The sequence below is a fragment of the Gekko japonicus genome, unplaced genomic scaffold (genome assembly GCF_001447785.1).
Source record: "Gekko japonicus isolate JY-2015 unplaced genomic scaffold, Gekko_japonicus_V1.1 scaffold1301, whole genome shotgun sequence".
Classification (NCBI taxonomy): Eukaryota; Metazoa; Chordata; class Lepidosauria; order Squamata; family Gekkonidae; genus Gekko; species Gekko japonicus.
In genome coordinates this window covers 473205-488863 of record NW_015169213.1, presented here as the reverse complement: position 1 = coordinate 488863, position 15659 = coordinate 473205, and the positions used below count along the sequence as shown (strand labels likewise).

General features: G+C 41.0%; 1 protein-coding gene across 1 annotated transcript in view; it reads right to left on the bottom strand.

Moving 5' to 3' along the window:
- LOC107114785 (slit homolog 3 protein-like) overlaps positions 1 to 15659 on the bottom strand; it is a 291107-nt gene that overhangs the window by 35376 nt on the left and 240072 nt on the right. Inside the window, exons 24-25 of the mRNA XM_015416378.1 lie at positions 7115 to 7355; positions 4089 to 4219 (exon numbers count right to left, since the gene is read on the bottom strand). Of these exons, the coding sequence (XP_015271864.1) occupies positions 4089 to 4219; positions 7115 to 7355 (372 nt within the window). The remainder of the gene's footprint in view (positions 1 to 4088; positions 4220 to 7114; positions 7356 to 15659) is intronic.

Sequence of the window (15659 nt, the reverse complement as noted above, 5' to 3'; positions counted from 1 at the left end):
AGGTATATTATACCTATCTTGATAAAGGAAAATCTTCCTTCCCTTCCCTGGTCAATTTCTGTTCTCTTATCTGATCATGTTGATTCAGTTACCAAAGCTGTGGCCATGTTTCTGGCCCTGGTGGCAAACAAAAAAAGGGAAAAGAAGGGGAAAGTTCAAACCTTTCTGATTTGATTTGATGCTGTGTTTACCCGGCTTGAGGATTTATCTTGTCTGACGATTCCACCTAGTGTAATACATTCATATTGGGACAATGCACCCTACTGTTTATGATTGAGTATTGTTTTCTAACAAGTGCTGATGTTTTGTTTTTTTTGTTTTTCTGTATCAATGGTACTTTTATATGTGTGTATAAGTGTGCTTAAGACTTTTGGTCATGCAAGCCGAAATAAAATCATCATCATCATTTAGAAAGTTCAAAGGGGATATATACCCCTAAATGACACCAATTTTTAGTAATCCAATTAAATTAAAGTTCTTTTTAAGCATAGTTTTTACTTAGGTCAATTGCTTAGAGGTCTGATTTGGCTTGGTTGATATGTAAACCTGAAACATGGACAAATCCTTCTAAAGTGGATTGGAGTGCACGCAGGGATAAGATTAGATTTTTTAGGTATGAAACCATGTTGTCTGCATACATCCCAATTTTGTGGGTAGAGCGATTAATATAAATTCCTTCTATTTTAGGGTTATCAGAAATTAATTGGGCTAGTGGCTCAATTCCCACTGCAAAAAGCAGGTTTTGTATTTCAACACACCAGCACCTGCCAGGCTCCACTTCCTTAACCTCTGAAGTTCTGTTGTGCAAGTAGCTCTGCAGGCTGATGGAGGATTGAGTGCTCCTGCTGTTTGGAGGCACCAGATGTCACAGTGTTTAAGGTGAATTGGTTTGTGCCCCATAATTCACATGTGGAACATCTTGATAGAATCAAAATTTTCTCAGCAGTATCATATCATGCTGCTCCCACATAGAGATTATCATTGCTGCTGCAAATGCAAAGGTAACAGAGCATCCATACAGAGTTTTCCGTACATGTCTCTTATCAGCCCCCTGTGACCAGCATTCCAGCCCCCGCAAGAGGTTTTAAAAAACTGAGAATTGCTATATCATTATAACATTATAATGGTCTACTGCGATGATCTATTAGTTCCCTGCTTTCATTTTTAAAGGAGATCTCGTCTTTTTGTTGTGAAGTTACAGCACATTTCCTCTTATACCTCTGCAATACAAAGTGCTAAACTCTTTATTTTTAACTGAAAACTGGGAATTAGTAGATTGTGGGAATAGATGTGTAATGTTATAACACTACAGTGACCTAGCAATCCCCAAATTAAAAAAAAAAAGCGAGGAAAAAAATCTTTAGTGTGGGGGAGAGAAATGGTGGCCACAGGGGCTGACATAAGAAAAGTGGTACCATGGTTGGTGTGAACGGCAAAAATGCAAACATTATCAGGATAAACAGAGGACAAACCATGAGAACATTCCTCAAAACAGCACTGAGTTAACAAAGCCAAAGCAGAGCAAAAATATCCATGTGGAAACAGCCATGTGAATCAAAAGAAAGTTCTTCCCCCACATTAAAGCCCACCCATTAAAGCAAGGAAACCAAATCTACTGAGATGCTCTCCCTCCTCCTCCCACCTTCTGACATTCTTTAGCTGCAGTTTTTCTCCCTGAGCCCAATTTTTCCCTATCAGGCCTGATGCTAATCCCTATTCTGCTGTTCTCCTTAAACTAATAAAAGATTAGAGTGACATTTCAGAAAGGGCATCACATTAAGATGCAGCTTTCACCATCTCAACAGATCACACAGTGCACAACACCATCAGTGAGCAGGCCATTAATCTTATGGTAATGAGGCGTCATTCCAAATGGAGACCTCCTCCTTGATCAATATGAAGGGCACCGGAATAATGAGGACACTGATGCTTAGCGCCACGGGTAACTTTGCCAGGAAGGAGAGGATCCATAAAACTCTGTGCTATCAGAAATAGCCCCTTATCACTGTAGCATTCTGCTACCAACAATAGGGAGCAGGCACCCGGCTCTGATCTGTCACCTCATGTGTTGTCTGCAACTAATGAGCCTTCCCCAATGTTCTAATTAGTGACATAAAACTGCTGTAACAACTTGGCTTTGCTATAACATGGAATCAATTAGGATTAGCTGCAGAATAAAAGAGTCTGTTTCCATGCCTATCCCACCAAGCTATAATCACTAGTGAAAGTAAAGCACTTCCCCACCCCAATCTTCTCAACAGATAGACAGACTAGCTCAGACCTAATGATTGCCCTTTCTGTTCCAGTACAGAGCTCGCTGAAGTCAATGCACTGCCTAATTAGTCAATACCCCACCAGCATAAAAAGCAGCCTATCCAGTTTGCTTCTCCTCAGTGTACAATGCAGCCCCCTAAAAGGAACAGATGGCAGCTCCAGACTGAGATAATTACCCATCCGGCTTTGTTTCCTGAGTATTAAAAAACACTCACAGGAAGAACAGAGATTCTTTAAGCAGCTTCCTGTTTCTCTGTGCATAAAACCAGTCCTTTTAAGTTTACTGTGCATAGTCATGGTACCCATCATAAACAGGAGCTATTGGCCTGGTTCCCTCTGAGGCATCGGGAATCATCACAGCTTCAGGCAGGAGATTGGGTGCTAAGAAGCTGCCACTAATGCAGTTTTTGTATGTGTGTATCTGTGTGAGAGTGGTTGGGTTCTGCACATATTTGAGAGGCACCAGAGCACACAAGAGTTGCCCACAGTGAATGCATAAAATATGAACAAGACATGAGTACTTAAGCACCCGTGCCACAAATTTAAGAGCCCCATCAGGGCTTTGGCTCCCCAAAGCATGTTATATGCATGTCTAAGGACATGCATTTATTAATTAACCTTTACATGTGTTTGTTGTGGAAAATAAGGGTGTGCCTGTGGCCAGTAAAATTGATGTGTGAAGAAAGAAGCTGCTTTTAGAGTTTCATCACAAGTATTTGTGGTCAGAAAAGTATTATCCCTCCAGGCTAGAGTGGCTAATGACAGTTTTAACTTTCCATTGTGGGTGTAGAACAAAGCTGGAATCCAATGGTACCTTAAAGAACAACAACGTTTTATTCACGGTATAAGCTTTTGTGCGCAAGCACACTTTGTCAGATACAAAAGCTTATACTGTGAATAAAACTTTGTTGGTGCCACTAAATTCAAACTTTGTTTTGCTGCTTCAGATCAACATGGCTACCCCACCTGAATCTATCACTGTAGATGTGATGGGGCTTACCTGTACAGATAATGTAGCACTTTTTTTTTTTTTTTTTGCTTGGGGCATACTTGGTCTGAGGTTGATCTCTGGTGAATGCTGGGGATTTATCTATTAGTTGTCAGTTTCCTCTCTGCCCAAAGGTAAAATTGTTCTGCCTAGCACTGAGGGATTGAACTAGATGGACTCTGATTCTATACTTTAACATTTTCTTCACTATTAAAAAGATATTTGGATAAACATTAGTTTAAGGGTGCTCCATCCAGTCATTTTAACTAGAAATATGGTTTGGATCAAAATACGGTACTGGGAGAGAAGAAAAACAGAACAGGAAGTTTGCAGTACAGAGTAATAAAACGAGGATCTTTAGAAAGTAAGATAAAAATAAAAAGAGCATCTTAGCACCACTGCTTTTTCCTTCTTTTCCATACTTTCCCACAACCTAATAGGGAAAACTGGAAATGTGTGAAAATAAAAAAGCTGTTTTTTAACTTTTAAAAAGTGTTGTAAATTAATATCAAGCAATAGCACAAGGCAGCATAGATTTTATATAGTTGAACAACTGATCCCACTATATTTGTTTCCTTGGCATCGACTTAGGGGGATATGCTATATTAATTTATCAAGACAGAATGTGTTTAGGCTATTAGAAAAACACATTTTAAGTACTTGCAACAAAACTGCCCCCCCCCTCAACTCGCACACTCAAATTCTATGAGACAAAGAGGAAGAAAACAAGTTATACTAGAAACGTGATTTTACTTTCTTATTCAGAGTTTTGCTGCTTAATCCCTTGGGTGAATCCAGCCCAAAATATTTGAGTTAGAGGATTTACCTGTATATAGTTGTGGGAGGAGAAGTCAATGTGTCATAGATAAGCCTCACATGGCCTTGATACAACTCTAAAGCCAGAGGATCATTGTCTCCTTTATATAATACAATGCCATTGTCTTTATCTGTTGCTACCTGTGAACAAAAAAGTGAAAATGATTAATGGTGATACATTAAAAACAGGAGTGTACACAGAATATATTTCTGCACACTTAGAAAAAACTGTTATTGTATGTAATGTTACAAAAAAATGACACTGAAGCATTTCTTCCATTATCAGTGAAGTCAGTAAGTAAGCAGATAATGAACAATGTGTTATATTTGATGTGGCATCTACAGACAGTCCGTGGGCATCTCTGCGGACGAATTACAACTACTGCATTATTCTATGCAAGGTGTTGTTTCCCCACCACCACAAATGCTCATTGACACTTAAACAGAATGCACCCAATTTCTGTATCAGAAACAGAACTGGGAAAAGTCTATGCTAAGAGTGTGGTTAAAGCAGAGAGTGGTTAAAGCAGAGTTGGCTGAAACTTAATCCATTGAAGACAGAGGTCCTGTGCCTGGACCAGGGTGGGGTAGGGTTGGGGATCAGGCTTCCAGGGCACTGTTGGTGCCAGCCTCAAAGGTAGGAGCCTAGGGGTCATCCTGGATGCCTCCCTTAACATGGAGGCCCAGGTCACCACTGTTGCCAGATCTGCTTTTTTCCATCTTTGGCGGATCAGGCAACTGGTTCCCTACCTCTCAGTCTAGGATCTAGCTACTGTGACCCATGCAATAGTCACTTCTAGGCTCGATAACTGTAACTCACTCTATGTGGGCTTACCCATGAACCTGATCCAGAACCTCCAGCTGGTGCAAAATATGGTAGCTCGCCTACTTACTGCGATACCTTTGTGGCAAGCATTTGGCTGGTGTTCTTCCACTTGCACTGGCTATCTATTGAGTACTGGATCCAATTCAAGGTGATGGTTTTATCCTTTAAATCCTTAAGCAGCCTGGGACCTGGGATCTGAGGGACCACCTCTCCCCATATATCCTTCCAAGAGCCTTGCGCTCTGTTGAGCAACATCTGCTGGTTATCCCTGGCCCAAAGGTCATCCATCTAGCTTCAACCAGGGCCAGGGCCTTCTTGGTCCTGGCCCCCACCTGGTGGAACAAGCTCCCACTTGAGATCAGGGCCCTGCGGGACCTATTACACTTTTGCAGGGCCTGCAAAACAGCTGTTCTACTAGGCCTTTGGTTGAGGCGTTGGATATCCAATCACATGGCCTCCCCTGCAAAGTGTCCCTGAAAAGTGGTCCTAGTGAAAACTGCTATGATGGCCATCTATCCAGCTGATGCAGCCAACAGAAAATAGTTGCCATTTTAGTTAATTTTAGTAATTTTAAATTTACTGATTATACTGTAAGTGGAATTTTGTTGATTACATTGTAAAAGAAATCACAATGTTACCTGCTCTGAGCCTGCATGCGGGAATGGGCAGGATACAAATGCGACAAATAAATAAATAAATACTCCCTCAGTCAGAAGAGAGTGGAATGCTTTCACACACATGGAGCTCTGAATGTACATTAATACAATCCTAAACAAAATTATGCTTTTCTAAACCCATTGCATTTAGTGGACTTAGAAGAACTCTGCTCAGGATTCGACTGTAAAATAACTGGGTTGTAGCCAAGGACTGAATATGACATTCAAGCTTGTTTACTTGTTTTATACAACTCGCAAGTAACCCTTAGATATCCCATCAAATGGCTAACAAAGCTCGTCAAATAGCATATCTCCCCACCCAAGAAAAATAATTGTATTTAAGTCAGTTTCACTTCTCTGACAGCTTGAAGTGGCTTAGAAACATATTTAAAACCTAACATTGAACATTTCTAGACAAATGTATCAGTCAGAGAAGAAATAAAGAGATATGTGATCTGCAACATGCTTAGTTAGCAAGCAAGCAAACTACAGTAAGATGGCGTTTCCTTATGAGAAATGTAGGAGGAACATCTGTTTACCACTGAAAAAAGGTCTGCTTGACAGCAATAGGCCTCTTCATGGCTATTGTTGGAATGGTTCAGTCCATCCAATCACCTTTAAATTGCGATCAGTTACACTCAGAACCATTATAGCCCTTGTCCTTGCAGCTTCCATCACCCCTCCCTTATCTAATTAAGATCACTTTTTTTAAAAAAGGACCCCAAAATACAAATAGTGAGGTTGATACCAAGAGCAAATAATGGCTCAAATTATTGCTACAGTAAACAGAACAACAGAGATTTTTCAGGTTGTGAGATAAATTGCAATATGCAAAGGCAGAAAAGTCAAATATTTTTCATTTCAAATTAACTTCCTAGACTGTCAAACTGAAAATAACTTTTATTTGTTTATGAGCTCTTTTTATTAGGAGTGACTCCTTAATCCTGTTTTAAGAGACGCTTAGTTACAATTTTTTTTTACTTGAGTGGCAATTAACTACCAGATGGAGAAGCAATATTTTAACTGCAAAATAAGCTTTGAGAACACCATCTGTGTGACATCCATGTAGTAAACAAGTCTAGCTTTCATTTTATCATCCAAAATACACTTTTGTCATGAACCGTTTTTGAAATCAAGCTCTGCATTTGGCCTTTGCAACTGAATGTGCCACAGTCCATGGGTCACATGAAATATTTGCTTCTGTATGCAGGCAGAAACCAGAGAGTGTGACAGTGGCTTCACATATTGTTGAGACGTGCCAAAAATGTATTTTTGTGCTTCAAAAATACCATGTACAGAGAAAAACTGTGTAGAGTCCTAAACTGAATGTGTATCAGGAGCTTACGAAAGAAAGTATGTAGCAGGCAGATGTTAGAAAGGTGCTCCTTTTCATTAAGGATGAGAGTAGGGACTGCATAATGAGTGTACTAGCCCTTTACTTAAGCTCTTTGCAATTACATTTCTCAATAAATACACACTGTAGGGTTTAAAAGAACCCCAAAATATGTTTCCTGTAGAACCACTTTAAATTACTGCCTTGTTTGCATGCTTTACCTGGAGGGAGATGTTTGCTTGAGGGCGGAATTTGGCTGGTGGCAGTTCAACGTAGGAATCCTTCCCAACAAAATTGACAGTGATGAGTTTCTCACACTTCTGGCCAGCAAAGCCAGCCAGGCAACGACAGATTGGTTCCTGCTGTACTACAATGCACTGAGCTCCATTTTGGCACTCATAGTGGTCACAGGGGCTAGTCTGGAGCAGAACCATTGGTGGAGGGTTTTCACAGAATAGTCCACTTTAAAAACAAGAAAAAGAAAAATGTTATTCTACATTTGGTGGCATTACAAAGGAATGTACAGATATACGTTTGAAATCTGATTGTGATTTCCTGTTCTGGAAGGCATGGAAGTGACAAATACTTGGACAATTCTGAATTAATATTTCAACTCTCATATTGATTTTGAAGTGCTCCTATGAGCATGTACAGAAGGAGGTTCTGTGCCCGGGGGTGGTGTGTGACTCAGGATTGGGGAGCCAACTTCCAGCCCTTGATGGGGTGCCTCTAACACTGGCACCTACCATCAGGAGCTACTGAAGGGGGCAGCTACCGAAGGCTATTCAACCTACTTTGGCTTCTGAAGCCAAACAGATTTTTTGAAAAAGGTTTCACACTCCTTCAGGGTAAATCACTGTCCTCTCACAGTTAAGGAAGACTTAGCCCCTTTTTTCTAAAACCTGTTTTTTCTAAGGGTTTTCTGTTGTGTTGCTGAGTCATGAAAGACTGTCAATTGAAAGGTCTGCCATAGTTTTAAAGGTACTGCACTCTTTTCTCCTGGCTTCCTCCCCCCCCCCTTTCTACACAATGAGAAATGGGCTAATCAACAGCTAATCTTCCAGTTACTGCAGGTGCCACACAGAGGTGTTAAAATCTGTCTTGCAATTTATCTCTTAAGAGGGGAAAAACAGGTCCTCAAACTAAGCCAAACAGGGTGAGGGTGGTATTATGGAGGGAGAAGGAAACCCTTGACATTTACGCATGGGAAAAAACAAGTGTGTAGCAAAGTAAACTGTGTTAAGTCTGACAAGGAAATGCATGTATGTGAACACTAAGGCATCATGCATGGTCGGCCAGTTCTTCTATTACAGCTGCTAAATTCTGTTCTGAACTATGAGAAAGTTTTGTTATTTAGGTTATTGAAGGGCAATTATATTTTCTAATGTATCTTTAATCCAGTGAAGAAAACCCTCTCAGTGGAAGACACAGGTTCTGGCAGAGTAAATTAATGCAGCAGACAGCATAGAGCCTTCCAAAATGTGTAATGGGGAAGGGGGAGTGTCCTGAATGAAAATAAGGGTGCTCCATTTATGAAGTGTTGGAGGGTCTGGACAAACAGATGTTTATTACCTGTGAAGTTGTTCATGCCTGTTTCTACCTGAAAGTGAGATGGATTTATGAGAGATGTTAGACCTGACATAACCTTTGGCCTGAATGATGCAGGTGAAAGAGCCACAAGGCAAGACTGAGCCAATTTATGAGGAAGTAGCTTGAGACCAGATTTTTGAGTAACGTTGGTATTGTTTTGTTTTCCTGTATTGTTTCTCACTATTCTGATCTGAATGTTTTCCAGGGTATTTGCTTTCCCTAGGACATGACAATGATACTTCACTGAAGAATAAATATACAGTGAGGTGGGGGAGATGCGTGAAGAACTACTGTGACCTTTCCACAAGAGACTACTTGATTGTTCCAACTGTAAATAGTAAACTGAAACTGTATGCCCACTATACCAGCTGTGCTCACCCAATTTTCAAATACAGCAGGGCTGGCACATTAAGTAGGCAATGTGGCTAAGCCAAGAGGGAGGTTTGTTTGTTTGCTTGCTTGCTTGCAGAGAAACCCATCAACATACCTGCTGTTTGCCCCCAAGATCCTCATTACGACAGCTTTCCAAAACCAACCAACCCTTTTGCATTAGCATAACGAGCTCAGCACTACAGCGCTCTGATCATCTGGAGCCATTGCAGCTTGTGAATAAGTAATACACTGAAGGCCACTCCACAGAGCACAGAAGATGTAAAGCAAGCTTTGCTGTATCATACACCCTTTTCCCAAAGACATTCTACATGTCAGTTAAGATTTTTATTCTGGTCTTCACTGTTGTAGTGCAGTCTCTTTGGATAGATTTGGAGCAAAAAACTAGCCACTACAAATAAATGTATGATTTCAAAGAAATGCATAATTGTAGGTACTGAAATTATATATGAAGACCGTCTAATCTACTTTTGCACTGCTTCCATAACAGCAGATGTCAAAAATAACATCCATCAATCAGTCAATAAGAATTCCTAAGACAGCCTCCTTGACCAGAAGAACAATCTTTAGAAATATTTGTATTAAAGCAAGTCAACAGGAGAGAGCAGAAACAAAGACACAAACCAGGATGCCTGGTTTACACTAGCTTGGAGTTTTGAATACCCTCTTCCCTTCCTGCTGGGCCCTTATCCAAATCGCAGTTCTGCAGAGTATTTACTTCTTTAAGACTAATGGAGATCTGCAAATGGGCAAGATCAACAACTGCCTGTACTCATGTATTCTCTGTTGTTGTGCCCACCTTGTGGACTGGTGTTCCTGACATGGTAAGAGATTTATATTATAAAAATAAAAGGGCTATATTATCATAAAAGGTGCTTTTATGGGACTGGGAATCAAAGCACAGTTCATATTATGTATTATCTGTTTGCTGTATATATGATTTTGCTCTCACTCCATTATTTTATACTTATGTAATACCATTTTCTGCAATGTGTAACATATCATGCCTAATACTTTATGCTGTTTCAGATGTCTGTAATTCTAGCCCTATTACATTGTTTATTAGCTGTCTCAATCCTATTTGTTGCATTTACTTTCACTGTGTAATCCACTTTGAGTCCCAGTGAAAAAGGCAGACTATAAATACATAAATACATGTTTGTTTTGGAGCTCAAACTGGGAGCCAGTGTAGAGGGAACAAGACTGGAGTGATATGGTCTCTACAATCCTGGGGGAGTGAAAAGGGGGTGGCTGTGATGCTGCTGACTGGTAGGCTGCCTGTCGGGCAAGGGTGGTGGTGGATAGGGTTCCCCTCGGGAGTGCTATGGGTCCCCACTTGTTCCGTTTATTTGTTACTTAGTTTGTATTTAGTTTTCATTAATTCATTCTTCTCTTTTGTTCTGTTCATTTTATTGCTGTGATGTTTTATATGGGCTGATGGGTTTCTTTTAATGTTGGCTTCAATGTAATTTGCTTTTTCAATGCTGCTTTAAGATTCCTTGGCTGTCATTTTGGTATGGAAGTTTGATAAAATCTTCATTTTAAGAATCCATTGCCTATGTTGAAAATCACAGGCAATTTGGATTCACTCACTATAGGAGAAGAACTTGTAGAAGACATGATCCTTTCATCATGTACATTTTTAACATAAATTGTCACATTAGAGGCACCATACATTTTAATTCTGCCATCACTTATGAAAGTAATCCTTTGATCCTGTGTATAGTGACAGGCAAAGAAGTGTAGCTCTGTACGTGCTAGAGACAGGTTAGAATGAATTCTCTGGCTGACTAGAAATTTTTTAGTATGTCTTAATGCTCCTGTGGACTGACCTACCATTCTTCCACTGCAAAGCAAAGGCAAAATGCATTACTATTGTGATAAAGTCAAAATGCATTACTATTGCATTTTGCAGCCATACATCTTGCCTCATCTTGTAATCAGCCAAAATCTCCTTGTGTTTAAAGTCCACTTCAACACTTTTCTAGATTTATTACCAAACCACACCACAATAGCCTGTCAGTACTGCACAAATACACTCCATATGTCTGCAGGAAGGTTGCCTGTGAAGGGACTGTTCTCTTCTCATTGAAAACGAAGTACTATGTGGGGCGTGTTTCTTTGACTTTAGTGGCAGTCAGTGGTGTCCAATATTTTAACAAACGAGCACAAGAAATATTTTTCTCTAGATAGCAGAATCCCAGTACATCACTTAGGTTTATTCGTTTATTTGATTACGATTCTATTCTTCCCCCAAAGAATTCAGGTCAGCATTCAGGGTCCCTGCTCCCACTTTAGGACTCAAGTAGATGAAGCCAACAGGCTGGGTCAAGGTTACCCACTGAGCATCATGGCAAAGTGGGAATCTGAACTCAGGACTCCATGATCCTAATCACTCTAAATGCTGAAAAAAACCCCTGATATAATGTTACTGGAGGAAAGAGAGGTAAGGACTTGAGAACTGAGAAGTGTCAAAACACTGTGCCACATATCTGTAACTGATGCATCCTAAAGCACATTTAAATGAATTGGCTTTTGTGGTACAACTTCTCAGGAAAGTAGGTTTCTCAAATGCCTAACATAACTAATGAGCTTAATTAGAACTAGTGTCTGGCTTAATTCAACTATGTCCTTGATGCTTGCTGGGATCTTTCATCATTTTATTCTTAAATAAGATCCTGTAAAGACTACTCATCATCACCTTGTTCTATGCAGTAGGAATACCCCTTACAGAGGGAGCAGTGGCGCAGGCGGTAAGTGAAGCCTGCATTGACCTCACCGCGGCCGGGGTGAGCACCCGGCCCTATGTCCCAGCTCCCGCCCACCCAGTGGCTCGAAAGCCCGTTAAAGGGCAAATAGACAAATGGGTACCTGCTCTTAGAGCGGGGGGGTGTAGCGGCGGCGTGAACGGTGAGTGGCGGCGGCAGCGGAGAAACATGGTGGCGGCTGGCGAGGAAAAGCGAGTGAGACTAAAGAGGAGACACGTGCCAGAAGACCTGCGCCAGGAAGTTGCCGACGCCGGATTGAAATACCTCCCGCAGAAAGATTAAGAACAACAAAGACTTCGTCAGAGGGTGCCTGTTAGGCCAGTCACCCCCCCTTAATTGTATGTGTAGCCCTAGGCAGGATGTGTTGTATAATGTAAATGTAAACCGCTCAGAGCCCTCAGGGGGTGAGCAGTATACAAATAGAATGTAATAATAATAATAATAATACAAAAGGATCAATCCTGCAACAATTCAAGCACATGTCTGATAATGCTGTTCTTTACTGCTATTTCCCTTAATTCTTAAATGAAATGAGAAACTTTAAATAATTATAATAAATCATAAAAAGAAAATCTTTAAAATTAAACCAGTGGTTTCCTGAGAAGCAGTGAAGCAAAACAAACCCAATACCAATCCCGATTAAGTTCACTAATGCATTGGAAGAGCTGACTTTGTAAAAGCTCATTTTATAGAACCAGTAAAAATATCATTCCATGAAGAAATCAAGCACAGCTTTAAAACCTATAATAGACATGTGTGCAAATGATCACCTATCATTAGATATTTATTGTAATCTGTATTTCAAAATTTGAAAAACTGGCTATCCTAGAGTTCAAAAGATAATTGTTTGTGCGTACATCATATTCCTCCTTATCATGTATCATACTGACTCTCTGACCTACAGCAGGTTGGTCCATTCTGCCATTTGAGAATTAGATTTGTAAACTCTTCTACAGACAATTATTGGGCTCAGAAAAGAAGCAAAGCTTATTTCTGATCGATATTCAATTGAACATCCAGATATGACTTTGTCTAATGACTCGAAATACTGGTCCTTTCATCTGCTCATCTTGGTTTTAGATGAGCCCAAGCAGTCTTCAAAACGTGACAATAAAAAGTACCTCTTGAGCGAAGAGACTTCAAATAAACTAATTGTATAATTGGCATGTTTTACAGATAGATACTATGACTACAGATAAGCATGAACCCCCCAAAACAGTTCGGTTCGAGGCAGCCCCCAAACCAAACCCTGAACTGATCCCAAAGGGCCTCACCCGAACCGAGCTGGCAAGTTCAATTTCACCTGGCAGTGGCAGGCTGCCGGCGGGAGAAAGGGGGTGGTGACCACCCTGGAAAGGACTTCCCTTCCAATTTTCTGCCAGTCATGGCTTGCTGGGGCCAGGAGAAGGGGGGGGGATTCCTGGGAACGGTTAAATGGCTCACAGCCATTTAAACCTAACAGTTGAGCAGCTCCGCCACTCAGCTGTCAGATTTAAATAGCGCCTTCCCTGAACATCGGTTCACAAACTCTAAATCAGCCCAAGTTCAGGCTGAATTTGTGCCTTAGTGGAATAAGACTTATTTATGACTTAGTGGAATAAGACTTTTCATTTTACCTTTAAGGGACAGTGTAAAGGTTTATACAGTAAGCTCAAAAAAAATTCAGTGCATAATAAGCTAATGTTCTTGGAACTCTGTAGAAATCTGAAGGCTAACATATCAGCATGAAGCTACTGTTAAACTGCTGCCTCACCTTCATTCACAGGCTAGTATTTCTGACCAATCGGCTAAGCTCCCAATGTCAAGGGTTTCAGAACCCACAAATACCTGACAGTTTAAAAAAAAAAAAAACATCTAACAAGGGGAATCTGACATTTATTTAGTCTTGACTTCTATGAAGTGCCAGAGGATGTGCAAGTTTCAACCCTGCAGTTTTGTATGATCCCTGTTTACTTAAATGATGGCTGTTGAGATTCCTTGCTGCAAAATATCACAGCAGGGGAACTTTGAAACAGCTACCTAACAAAGAAATAAAAACAACATGCATTATACGAAGCTCAGCGGTTGTAATATATGTTTCCCCTCTAGAGTGACATCTATCAGAAAAACAGGTGGATCGCTGAAGGGAAGGTTTAACAAGTCAGACTCTGCTTACCAGGGGTTCATGAATTGTAAAGAGAGTTCATACAAGGGTAAAAAAAAATAACCCAGAGTCAATATGGGAAAATGTGTGAGAGAACTATTATTTATTTCAGAAGTGCACAGACTAATAAGCTACGTCAGAGCTGCCTACACAGTAGCTAACAGTAAAGAATGGTATAACCCAAGTTTGCTATTGCTGTACAGAGGATGGAGCCAGGTTTATTGAACTGTGACAAGCGAGAAGCAGTAACAGCCTTGTATATAGCTTTGTAAAATCCACCCGTTGCTGCTAGCCTATACGAATATAGTCTTTCTGGTTTTCCTCTGCAATGCTGAAAGGAATGCTGAAACATTATTGCAGATACCCCATCTAACAACTATAGGTGAGGAAACTATGACAGACTCACAAGAATTTCCCAAGTCAGAGGGGAAATTCTGGACACAGTTTCATCCTTCATTTCCCCCCTCCTTAACCATAACTAATATAGAGAGACAATTGCAGTGGTGCCACAATGCTCATTCAGATTTATAGGACACTAGGAATAAGGCCTGTTGTGGAAATAAATACAATGAGCTCTAGAAAGAGGCTCTGGTTGGGTGCCCCAGCCTTGGACACTCAGTGTCAATTTGCTGTGGCGACCTCAGCAGGGTATAAGGACACAGAGTTCACCAGGAGAACTGATCTCTGCCATCTAAAGAGCAGTTGTAATTCTAAGTGATCTCCAGCCCCCACCTGGAGATTGGCAAGGGCGGGATACAAATCCAAAGAAATAAATATAAAAAATAAATAAAAATAAACAATGGTTCCCCAGGAGGAAATGACTGGTTTGGAGGGTGCATATACCATGGAGGGTGTGTGTGTGTGTGTGTGTGTATATATATATATGTGTGTGTGTGTGTGTGTGTGTCTGTCTGTCTGTCTATAAAATTCCCAACTGTGCCTCTGTGTGCGGATACTTATTTCCGGAGACAGGGAACACATGGAGGGAAAAGAGATTATCCTGCACACGTGGGCCACTTGCCAGATGTGCAGGAAAATCTAAAAACATTAAAAAACATAAGGGGGAGTTAAAAAACAGCCAAAAAGTAAAACAATGTTCACGCGGATGCGCACAGAAAGGACTTATGGAGGCAGAGGAGGAGCCTTCTCTCCCCATTCCTCTCTCTCCTGTAGTTCTGAGTGCATTGAGTCCTCTCCATGGCCATGCTCCCTCCAACGATGTGCTAGGGCAGCTCCTTCCACTTTGCAAGAAAGAAGCTACACACACTCAACACACACACAACACACACACACCCCAGGGAAAAACAGAGCAGGTGAGAGATGTTCCAAGTGCCTCTGCTCTTTCCCCTGCCTGTTCACAGCTAATTAGTTTTAGGTTTACTGATAGAAACAGAAAAAAACAGAATGGGCAGGGAGGAAAACTTTTTTTCTTCGGAGAATGCAAGAGTGTGTGCGTGCCAAACTTCCTTCTCAGATACTAGATGCTAGAGGCAGCGAGCTTTTCTTTGCAAAGAAGTCTGGAACAGAAGGATTTTGCCCAGAGGTGGGTCAGCCTGGCCAGGGTGGGGATGGCAGAGGCTTCAAATATAGTCCCCCCCCCCCGCCAAGCAACACTGCTCTTTGATGCTTCATCCTGACCAAACTGCAGAGCTCTGATAACAATGATTTTAAACCATGGGGTTTCTCTAGACTGCAGCCACCAGTGTTCCCTCTAAGCAGAGTTAGTGTGAGCTAGCTACAGCTTTTTAGCCTCCAGCTCACAGATTTTTGTCTTAGCTCAGGAAGGATGGCTCAAGAGCAAACTGATTTATGCAGCCGCCAACTCGCTTGCTCACAACTTTAATGCCAGTAGCTCACAAAGTAGATTTTTGCTCA